The sequence below is a fragment of the Ceratotherium simum genome, chromosome 13 (genome assembly GCF_057802395.1).
Source record: "Ceratotherium simum simum isolate JZ-2026a chromosome 13, ASM5780239v1, whole genome shotgun sequence".
Taxonomy (NCBI): Eukaryota; Metazoa; Chordata; class Mammalia; order Perissodactyla; family Rhinocerotidae; genus Ceratotherium; species Ceratotherium simum.
This window is the reverse complement of record NC_141912.1, coordinates 54,822,577-54,835,264: the sequence shown is the minus strand read 5'-3', so window position 1 is coordinate 54,835,264 and position 12,688 is coordinate 54,822,577. Positions and strand designations below refer to the sequence as shown.

Genomic DNA, 12,688 nt, shown 5'->3' with positions numbered 1-12,688 from the left:
TTAATCACTTTTATTAATAAACCTATATTCCAGATAAAGAAATTGACATTTTGATAATGAAAATGGCTGTGTTTTAGGTCAGGTAGTAATTTTATGTAATTAAACTTTTATTGACCATTTACTATATAAAAAGTCCTATTTGGAGTATGTGCAGAAATACAAAGATAAGAAACAAAACAAAAAGAAAACATGGCTATTTCTCTGAAGTTTCTTAATCATAGGGTAAATAGGAGGTGACATAATTATAATCCAAGTGGAAAGTGATTATAACATGATGGCTACTGCTTTTTGAGAACTTGCTCTGTGCTGGGCACTCTGCAAAGATTCTCTCTCAAATATCATTTAACCTTTACAACACACTGTGGGGTAGGCCTTTTATTATCTACTTCCATTTTAAAGATGGATAAATAAAGGCACAGGAATGTTGAATAACTTTCCTAATACTACACTCTTTACTAAATTAGGGAACCCAGATTGAATTTAAGTTTTTCTCACTTCAAATCTGGCACTCTTAACTATGGCACTGTATCATCTCCATTCGCAAAAGGGAGATATGGAAACAGAGCTACGGGGTTCCCAGCAGGAGAAATTAATTCAGATAGGAATTTTCAAAGTAGTCTTTGTGGAATTAGAACTGGAAATTTTAAGTAGAGGTAAGATTTGGATCTCTGAAAAATGGGGAAAGCATTTTAGTTAGAAGAAAGGGTGAGCAAAACCATCGAGTAAGGAAAGGGAGATGATGATTGAGGAATCATTAATTCATTCAACTTTCATTCAAAACTATGTGTGTGTTGACTATGTGCTCACCTGTGCTAGGTGATACTCATTAAAGAAAATGTTTCTGTCTTTAATTATTAGAATCTAGAATGTATTGATGGGATGGAAATACTGGAAAATATTGATCAAGTCCCAGGAAATTCATACTATTCCTCATATTCCACTCCTGACGCCCTGGGCCCCGTAATGTGCAGTCACAATGAACTATTTATTATTCACTACTTTGGCCATAAACTTTCACATTTATTTTCATCTTTATGAACTCTTTCCTCTACCTGGTAATAATTCTTTAAGACCAAGCTCAGAATGATCTCCTCTTGAAACCTCCTGCACAATGTGTTGTGTCTTCCTTTATTATTCTGCCTCACATTACACATATCCCCAAAAGCCTCAGCACGACTGTATCATAACTGTACTTTTCCATGTCTGTCTTTCCCATCTTGAGCTCCTGTCTCTTTGCTTCTTATGTCTTGTTAACTATTAGGATTTGGCCTGGAGCAGTTGTCCAATAAATATTTTGGGATGGAATAAACGTAGAAGTAGCACAGTAGCTATTTTTAGGGTAATCAAGATGAATATATATGGAAGGTGAGAAAGAGAAAAGCAGCCGTCTGACAGACAGGAGATGGACTGGACCTGTCAGCCAGGCATTGAAGTTGCTGGGAGCTGACCTGGCACTCACAGTTGTCCTGCGGAACTTAAACAATTCACAGAACACCAACATTGGACAAGACCACCCTATGACCGTAAGAGAGGAAGACAAAAATAGGACCACTCCACAGTCATATCTGAGCACAGGTTAAAAACAAGAACATTGTTCAAAATGTTCGAAAATGACCAAACATTCTCTTTCCTGGATAGTATTAGTGACTGTTGCTTCTTGACAAATTAGAGTTTTATCCTACTTTTCTTCTTCTCACTTTCTAGAAGAACTTATTAAAATACCAAATGATAAAATTACCTCTGCTTCCTGAGTGCACCCAGTTCCAGAGTAAAACCTTGCATCTTTGAACCTTTGCCCAAATCACCTTACATAATCCCAACAAATCCCTTTTACTGGGGCTCCCTATGGCATCCAGGCCATGACATATGTTGAAACAAGTCAATAAACCCAACTTTGTTCATCCATAGCTGTGCTCCCAGTGTTCTATTGTCCAGGGCACCAACACAAAGTAGAGAGAGAGAAATTGAACACACAGGAGGAGAGAATGTGCTGACAACGAGCACAGGACTTTGGGAGCAAGGCTCAAGTGGAAACACCGGCCTTGGAAGGGAAGAGGAAAACTTTTGCCCTGAGACAGAAGTTGTGGTTATTACTGGTTGAAACTCTGGTGCGCTGAACTTTAAATTAGGAGTCATAAGGTCTAGATACTTTTCCTGGCTTTTAGTTAACTAACTTTGTGACGTTGAGGAAGTTAATGTTTTTTATCTATACTGTGGGGAAGATAATGGAGGCTCTACCTTATCGGGTCAAATAAGGGAGAAGAAACAAAAATTTGAAATGTAATACCTAATTTATTGTTATTATTGTTTATTAACTTAATTATTAAATATATCAATTTACATAGCAATGCTTGATATGTATAGCTGTTATCTTTATAGTATTCTAAATAACCACTGATGGCTAAGTGCTGGGCCCAGCAGATCTAAGGAGGGCAGATAGATCATGTGACCATCTTCATCCCAATTCCAAAGCTCTCTTTATATAAGACTTAATTCTTTGTGTCCCTAACTTGCTTATATTTTTTAAAACAAAATAATATATAAATATTGGATCCTTAATTACATTTTGTAAATTAGAAAATTATGTGCATTGTATTTTAAATTCATTTAGGGAATCTATTTGTTTAGCTATCCTATTATAATATTTAAAATTATTTAACCATCTCATCTTTCTTTTGAGATTTTCCTTCTTTACAAAACTGTATTCATGAAGCATTTATGAGTCAAGTAAAAGTATTTTAACTCTTGTACATTTGAAAGTCATTTGAAATTATTCTTTGAAATAAAACATTCGGGGGACAATTTTCTCTCCTTCAGGTCACACATTGCTGTGGTGTTAAGAGGCTCTTAGGGTTTCTGGAATCTGGAGTTTACCGCACTCTCTGGAATGGTTATCCATTCAAAGAAACTTGTACATATACATTCACTAACCAATGAATAGGCCTTTACAGGACTGAGTATATATTTCTCAGTGGGCTAGTCAGTGAAGAATGTCTTGCAAAGTGATATATCTTGGTAGTCACATGATAGCATTGCTTTTTTTTCTTTTACACTAAAATGCAATGCAGATAAGTAATAATTCTAAGAGTAATCTCTTAATGATTTTTTGCACTCAGCAGCAAACAATGATCTGTATTCTTTCAACAGCTGGCTAGGCTCCTGGGAAAGTGCTATCTTTTCCTTGCAGCTACTGATTCTATTTGTGTCTTCCAAGTTACAGCCCTTGTGTGGGAGATTAAGACTGATTGCCCATGAATGCATCTCCTTAAAACTGCAAATAAATCACTAATAGATAAAACTGCAATCCTCTGTTAATTAATTCTACTGTTCAGATATTGTAGACGTGAAAATATTCAGTCAGGACATTTCTATCCAATTTCTGTTAATGATAAAGTCATTCAGAGAGGTGTCTATCTGGAACAAAAAAAAGAGACTGCAATCAATCATTAACTTCTGTTAAGTTACATCTCAACAATAAAAGGTTTCAGTGTATGTCTTTAAACACAGGAAGCTTAATCTTTGCAGAACTTTGGCAATTTAGAACAGTTAGAATGTAGTTTGGTGCTTATAGAAGGCAATCCTGTTTCTTTTCACTCTCAGCCCATTAATCATGGAATGTGAATCTTTCCATTCATATTTTCCCTCTTGTGTGCTTTGATGTTGCCACTTTTTAAAACCAAAATGTAATAAATTCTCTGGTTCTGTCAGTATGGGTGAGCTTTCAGTTGCTCTAGGTAGTTCACATAGATGGAAAAATTTGGAATAGACAAAAACCTGCCTCCTAGAAGCAAAAGGAAGTACATTCACCACCAACGTTATGATTGTGTTTTGAGCGGTAAACAATGAATTTTGATGGCTCATTTTCTGTTAGTTGGTGTGTGTATATATGTATATATGCAATAAAGCAACTCTTTTTAATTTTTGTAGATGACCTTATTGGCAACCAACAGTTTAAATAAATAAACAACCCTATGTTGATAGACCTATTTAATTTTTGTGGTGATATTCATTGGCTTACATCTAGAAATCTTCAAGACAAGCGCGCATCATGAACAGCAGTGGGAGCAGAGCATGTGGTGTCAGTTAACGTGTTGGCCAAATAATGGCTGTTGATCGTGTTAGATGTGTGAGCAGATATGGAAACAGCAGTTAGTGCAGGTTGCTACGTTCTCTTTTTAAATACAGTTTTCATAGGTGAATTGATTGATACAGGATGTGTGTTTTAAATCTATTTTATTTGCTCCTAAACTCTCTTTTCCATTTCACATGACAGAAATGGGGTCTATGGCATGGGATAAAGGAGTGGTCTCCACTAGAGAGAAGTGCTCACCTCCTGATCTCAGTGTTGTAACACTTGTGTCAGGCTATCCCCTTCGACGAGTCTGGGTCTGGCACCCTCTTGCTTTTTTCGTTTTCTTTTGTTTCATTTGTTTTTCTTTGTTTTGTCCGGTAATTAAGAGAGTCTTTTCTATCACTAAATAGAAATTTAATTATGGTTTTTATGGAGTCTTGCATATTTTAATCTGGTTATACAGGTTTTATTACAAATGATAATTAAGATGATTTAGAAAACTCATAGTATTTAGTTGATATAACATATAAACCAAAGAATGCATTGAAAGGACGAAATATTTAATGGAATATGAGTCAAAAACCAAAAATAGTATACATTTTTTTGTTTACTTGTTTATCTTTTAAGCTTTTTAAGGCATTTATAATTGCAATCAGTGATAGCACACTAAAATATGGAGAAATAGAATGCTTAATATTTATCAAAATGGTTGCAACATGAACAAGGCAAGGATATCTCCTATAAAAAGCTTACATGTAAGGAATATGAAATGGATGTATGTTCTTTTTCATCAGTTTTGGGAGTGATGTTTTGGTAGCGGATCTAGTGGAGAAAAGGTTGGAGTGTGGAGGGATCCAGCTGGTGAGTTATAATTATTTTAAAATATGGTTGTAGTAAAAGGATGACCTTGCATACAAATATATATATTTATATAATATTAATTCAAGTTATGAATACAATCATTTGTTTATTCATAAAAACTTCCTTATATAAGAAATGGAATCAATAGTAAAGTGAATAAAACAATATTTGCTAAGATAAAGATTGGAGGGAGTGAGTTCTAGAAGAATGAGCAGAGTTCAAAAAGTATGGCATCCTCTATCTAGTAGGAGCATCATAGAAGAGAATGAAAGCACTGAAAGAAGATCAACTTTCTTGAGGGACAATTAGATAAAACAAACAAACAAGCAAAACCACATTCAGGAAAAACGAGCAAACATAGTGTTGTGCTGTTGGGGGCTTGGGAATTGAAATCTTGACCCTGGGAGGAAATCTGTTCTTTCCCAATTATACATCCTGGGCTCCTGAGCAAATTATAGAAACTAATGGACATAGGTAAGGTTGTGAGGATTAAAAGAAATACGTGCCAAACAAATGAGAGTTAAATAAATGATCATGCCTTCCACCAATGGGGAATGCAGCAGGATGACGCTGAGTGAAAAGATAGAACCAGGTTTTGATCCGTTCATACAGTCTTTCATTTAACCAATATTTACTAGAAGACTTCTGTGCATTAGGCATTGTATTGTGTTAGATGCTGATTACACATTGGAGATCAAACCTCTGATTCTCCAGCCTGTTTTCCACTTTTTTGTATACTGCTGAGAAACATTGTTTATATGCTAACCATGAATGAGTCTCTAAGTACAGAACAGTAAGATGTCATTCCGTAGGTGGTATGGACATTGAACAAAGATTTATAACGAGCTTTAGAAGACAGACATCTGTTACCGCCTAGCTGTCATCACCCAATTTCTTATTCTTAAGTCAGGGATATTAATATTTGACACCTCCCCTAGCTTTACTCTTTGAGGTAACTGAGATTACCTTGTGAATATTTGTGAGCATCATTAGAAGTGCAAGGCTGTATAAATACAAGTTTTATTCCATTACTCACTCCAACATGTCCCGTGAAATTTACTAGTGCAATTATAATTCAAAGCAGTGGGATATAGGAATTTGAATCATTGGACAAATTTGCATTGCAACTTTATTCTGTATGGTATATTTAATGTAAAATTTTATTAAACTGTTTGAAAATTTGCCCCTTAAGGGGTTAGGTTAAATAGCCTGGATTAGAAAACTGAAATTTTATAATAATGGCTGAAATTCTAGCTTTCCGTTTTATTACACTAACATCTCACAGGGGATTCCAGAACAGTAGATGACTTTACATAATATGAATTCAATACTTATCTGCATTCTGCAGGTGCATGCTTTAGATTGGATCCTAACAAACTCATGTCAAAGCTTTTATTTCCAGGACCATACTTTTTTTCGGTCTAAATTTCAAATATAAAATTGATTGTAAATGCAAAATTGAATAATGATTGTTATGACTTAAAATTTTGAATATTGACTTTCCGAGTAGAGAAAATATATTTTTGAATGGCTGGTCGGTGCATATATCATAAAGTATGGAACTCCTCAAGCAGACATGAGGACAGCACCACCTAGTCAAACACATGAACATTTCTGCAGCAAAGCAATAAATATTTATATCAAGTGAGATAGAGACTTTAAACAGCCTCAGATCAGTTAATTTCCAGTTCTTCGGCCAAATGATCTTGAAGCCAAACTTTCAGTTTTCAGAGATTTTTGAATTTCGGACTTGTGAATGTGAGATTTTAGATCTTTATGAAAGCATAAATACTTAATAAATTAGGACAAAGTAATTGTCTATCAGCAGAAGCAGCATATCTTGGCATTTAAGAACCATAGCTTCGTGGCATCACATGCTGGGATTCAAGTTCTTTAGCAAGGTATTTATTTTCTACGCCTCCTCAGTTTCTTCGTCTTCAAAATGTGGATAATAACCAAACCTACCTCCTAGATTGTTACAATGAGTAATATGTTAATATTAATAAAAAGCTTAGAACAGTGCCTGGCATATAAAAGTACTATTTAAATACTGTCTCATAATATCATCTACTTCATTCAACTTAGGATCAGGAAAGAACAAGTTTACAGTGAATTAAATTTTGTTCTCTGGAAACAAAATTTGCGTCTAGTTTTCATGTTCATACATGTCAACTTTCAGTTCTTAGATATCCAGCTTGTAGGTCTTTTCTTCCCTTACACTTTCCCTCTCATGTGGGTCTGTGAGGAGAAAGGACGGATAGAGATGAAAGAGATATGTTCATAGCAGTCTATACTCTCACCAGCAGAAGTTTAGACAGAAAAGAGGTTTGAATTATGGATCAAAATAGGATCCTAAAAATAGGGTTATTTTCCTTATTTAGGGAAAAGTTATTAATGATCTCCCTGGGAATGGACCTCTCTTGGGACCAAGATAATGATATTTTAGGAAAGCAAAACTTCGTGAGTCATGGGAGGTGGTGTTAGGGTGAGCTCGACAGCCTGAGAGCACCATCCTTGCCAAGCGCCACAGGACTGAAATGCCTTCAGGTGTAGCTTATAGTTTTCTTTTTGCTAGCTTAGATGTCTCAGGGGCAGGTGAGGATGAGCTCCTTGCTCTCCTAAACCACCTCCTACTCCTCTGGGAAAAATAAACCAGAGATTATTTTGGAGAATGAAGGCAAGGAATTGTGGGTTCCTTTGTCATAAAATTCCTCTCAGACGTGGACCCCATCTGGCACTGGAACACAGAGGTCTAGCAACCTCGGCTCCCCAAAATCACCAGATGATCATGGTCCTCTTCTCTCTTCCTTAGTCTTAATCCTTCCTCCAGTTTAGGACCCCAAGTTTCGTGTATTTATAGCAGTATTGACGTAATTTCAATTAACCTTCTAAAGATATTTTTGTATCTTAATCCAATTTTTGAAACTTGTGAATTCATTTATACAACTTGTACATTTTTTGTCTTTTTCTAACAAAATTTTAGCAATGAAATGTCATTGAAAACATTTAAAAAACATCTTTGTAGTCTATAATTGTGAGACACCTTAAACACAGTGCTTTGCAATGGATTCTTTGTAATCCTGTCCTGTATTATCCTAGATAACTGAGATTTTAAGAAACCTACCAATAGTGAGAAACTTAATGCCATCAAATGACATTGCATTACTAAAAATGAGCCCTTTCAATAGGTAGTTCCTTTTAAAAAAGTTTTTGATACCCAGTAGGTATAGACTGTATCAGATAATACACTAGCTTACAAAGACAGATTATATAACAACATGCCTGACACTTACTGACCTGAATTCTTCAACATTCCTTAGTATTCCCAAGAGGAAAAGTTCTCTGGCTTCATTTGGTAGGAAGATTGCTGAAAGAGGAAAATATATTCCTCTCTCAATTCTGAGTAAGAACAGACAGAGGTCTTTGGAAAGCTTTAAGCTGCACCATGGTTAAGGAGGTTGTACTAAATAATCTATAAGAACTAATGAAAACGCATTAAAAAAAAAAAAGAAGAGCATTTCATTGCTGAAAGGAGAAAAAAACTCTTCTGGGGAAGACATTTTAGAAATAATCTTTCTTGTGAAAATGAATTTGTTTTATTTACTTGACCTCTAAAATATCATAAACCCAGTCTCCTGTGCCTGCAGTCCCTCAGTCCTCCTTCCTATTTTCCTCCCCTGGCTGTGCTAAATCTTACCACGACTTCACCTGGAACTCTGGAGTTTTCTATAACATATTCCTAATTTCTGTATGAACCCTTCTGTGTTCTGGTACTTGATGCATACTAGTAATAACTTTGCAACCATCACTTTTTAAAATTTTTTTGGATAGGTTTTCCATTTAGGATCCAGGAATTTGTATAAAACCACAGAGGTTATATGGCTTTTGAACTAAAGGCTGTTGGTTTGTGGAATTTCCTTCAACTGGAAACACGTATGAGCCTGTGGTTTTAGTGTTTTCCCAGTTTTATAATATCCTGCTTGTTTGTTTTTATTTTCAAAGCTGGAGAATTTACCATTAATTTCCATATTTTATAAAGAGCTAAGTTTTCTCTTTCCTTGTTTTTTTTCAGTTGAAAGAGACAAGGATTTTTCTCACCAGCGAAGGCATTACAAAGAATTCCGGTTTGACCTTACTCAAATTCCTCATGGAGAAGCAGTGACAGCAGCTGAATTCCGGATATACAAGGACCGGAGCAACAATCGATTTGAAAATGAAACAATTAAGATTAGTATATATCAGATCATCAAGGAATATACAAATAGGTATCAATTTTATATCTAACATTATTCTAGTAAATAAATGTTCAATTGTAGTAAAATGCATTGATAACCCATGTGATCTATCAAATCATGTTTTCTTTGAGAGTAATGACGTTCAAGCCCAGGTATAGACACATTGAAAAGTAAGTGAGATTGATCTGAAAAGTGCCTCATACATTCCACAGCTTTTCCCTGCTCCTGACACCAGTTTGTGTACTAAATGGTCTCACGCTTCCCCATATGCGCTTTCCAGGCCCATTGTCTCATTTCGTAAATGAGAAAACTTTTATTCTGCACACGTGAAGTTTATAATTGAGATGATTTAAATCACTGGTGTTTTGTAAGTTAGAGAAGAGGGGCTTTATTTTTCAGTGGCATAAGTGTAAATTGTATGTGTGTTGTGTGTATTTTGATGTAAGACATTGTATTTGCAACGGGTTCTGACAGTTAACCTGTATGTCTTCTGTCTGTAAAAGGCTTAATTCAAAATGGTACAAAAATGGACAGATAATCGGGAATACTAAATGTATGAAAACCTCAGTTGATAATTGCTCCCAGGGAGCCTCCAAATATAAGAGTTAGAAAGGGGCCTTGGCAGTGTTCTCTGACCTTTCGCCTAGTGATGAACTCACTTGGGTAACACCTTTTGCAGGTGATCAGCCACCTTTGTTGAGCAGCTCTCACATTTTTAAAAAAAATTCTTATTGAAATGTTATATTGAGGTGAAATCTGTCTCTTGTAGCTTCCATTCATTAGATCTAGATCTTCCCTTTGATAAAATACTATGTCCTTCTTTGATGAGACAAATATTTAAAGACAGCTCTCACGTCCCCTCTAAGGCCCCTTTCTCTCTTGTGTTGAATATTTCTAGTTCCTGGCGTTTAGATTTTTCTTGGTTTTCTAGTGTGCAGAGTTTCCCAGTGGGTGTTCCATGGAACACTAGCCCCTCACAATACTCAGTGAAGAAAACAATAAAAACCTTCTGAGGTTAAATACATTTGAAAAGTCTCCATGTTAGACCATCCTCTAAGAGATTCACAGTGCATATTAGAATGTTAAGGTCTTAGAAAGACTTTATAGGGAAGAAACTTGTTGATTTTGTTTCACCTAACTTTTCTCAAAACTATTCACTATGGAATCTTTTCATTTGGGTGTATAATATCCTATGAAACACTGGTTCAAAAGGACACAGTAATAAACACTGATCTATATACACTGTTATTTTAAGAGCAGTAATTCCAACGCAGAAAGATCTGTGTTCCTCTCTTAGCTCTAACACTTACTAGCTGTTTGTCTGTGAGTGAGTTTTTGTTTTTGTTTTTTAAATCTCAATCCAGTGGTTTCATTTATAAAATAAGGATATTAATTTTTTTTCTCAGAGACAGAGCCTGGCATCCTTAATACATTTTTTATACTAAATAATGATGGTGTCTTTTAAAATTAAGTGATGAGAATTGAACATAATACTCCAAATATTATTTAATTATATTGCCGTAATGAACAAATGTTTTATTTATAATTGTCTTTTTTTGTATCTGTTTCCACGCTTGGACTGTGAGCTCCTTAAAGAAAGGATAGTGTCTTAAGTAATTTTTTTTTTTCTAGCATCAGCACTACTAATTTGCTTGGTATGAATTAAAGTTTTGAAATCATTATTATCCATGGTTGGAATACTACTTCCATTAACATATCCTAAAATGCTTGAACTATCTTTATTTTGGGTCATTCACAACATATCTTTATGCATGTTAAATTTGTAGTTGGTTACTTAACGTCCCAAGTATTTTTAACAGAAACCATTGGTATGCCAAGAGTCTATTATCTGGAATACATTTATTGATTGAATCTAAATACAGACTTTTACATTGATCACAATTAAAGGTCCTAGCTTATATTTAGGTCCATTGTTCTATCTTCTCAGGATATTTTTGACTGTCATCCATTGAACTAGCTACCCCTTTGAGCTTTCTTTCATCTCTATTTTCTAAGTATGTGAACTGTACAATTTAAGACAGATAAAAAAGATGAAAATAAAGGACTAATAGATGAGTTTATTGATAATAATTTGTAGAGTTATTTCTAAATGAACTCAAGCTGATTTTTATTAATAATATATTTTGGAATATTTATGGGTATTGATACTTAGCTTATCAGATTTCACAGTTTTGAGAAATTTCATTTCTCTTAAGAGATGGGACATTTGTCTATCTTGAAACTTTGAAATTTCTCTAATTATACCTGATTTTAAAAAATTACTTTCAATGTTTCTACAATTACAACTGCATGCTCTCTCAGTATTCTTGGGTATAAATTGGCTAAGTCCTTACTTATTGTAATATGTGTTTACATCTACTCTAAGATCCAGGGTTTCACTGATATTTTACCTAAATATTTGAAAAAATGATTTCTGACATCTGAAGTACATTTATATCTTTAATTGGTATTCTCTTGCTTTGCCATTCCAAACTCTAGGATGGCATAGATTGGATAGGTTCCTATCCAACTTACTGAATATTATTTTGAAAAATTCAATTCAGTATTAATTCATTTCTACCAAGTTCACATTTTTGAACATTTACTATTAAGTATTGTTGCTGAATTATGATTTTCATCTTGTAGGGTTATACTTTACCTATTGTCTTCTGTGGTATTTGTTTTTGTTAATGTGTACGGGATGTTTTTCCCCCAGTTATCTTCTCCAATCTCTGAAGCATACAAACTCACACGTGCATACTCTACATTTCAGTTTTACATACAACAGGTGAGAGAATCTCTGACAAATGCCTTCCTTGTCTTTGAAATAGGCATTCGTCCATTGCCAGGGGTTCATTAATCTGCTGTGGAAGAAAATGCAATTCTGTGCCCTGTCATTGTCTATAGAGCTAGGATTCACTTTTTGCACTCCACTTTATCTTCCAAAGAAAGACATTTGAGGGACAGAAGATATAAAAACAGCACATATGCCATTTTATTTCAGGTTTCTATGTAGAATTTCAAAGTCACCATAGAAAATAGTAAAGTATAGCAATAAGTGCATAGACTTTGAAATTCCCCCACGGGGAAATTGCTGGACATCTTGGAGTCTCAGTTTATAAATCTGAAAAGAATAAATGCAAAAATAAGTGTTTGAGAACAATAAAAAGTATTTCAGATGACTTGGGAAGGACTAAGTCTTATCACAGTGCAAAGACCACAGTTGATATTTACTAAATACATCGGTCAATATATACTTGTATAGCTTAATAGAAGAATCTATTTTACTAGAGAGTTTAGAAGATTGTATACAAAGGATAACCAAAAGTAGGTGGTTATTATGATAACAGTAACTACCATTTGCTGACACCTACTTTTATGTAAAGATACAGTAAAATGATGCTAGGTGCCTTTACTTAATATAAAATTACCTGATCTTTGATTCATATAAAAGGAATTGGTATATTTTTAAGCCAATAATGAAATGAACACCATCCAACCTAATAGCAATACTGTTGGG

General features: G+C 34.6%; 1 protein-coding gene across 1 annotated transcript in view; it reads left to right on the top strand.

Moving 5' to 3' along the window:
- BMP5 (bone morphogenetic protein 5) overlaps nucleotides 1–12,688 on the top strand; it is a 110,782-nt gene that overhangs the window by 45,029 nt on the left and 53,065 nt on the right. The window contains exon 2 of the mRNA XM_004424002.3: nucleotides 9,006–9,198. Within this exon, the coding sequence (XP_004424059.1) occupies nucleotides 9,006–9,198 (193 nt within the window). The remainder of the gene's footprint in view (nucleotides 1–9,005; nucleotides 9,199–12,688) is intronic.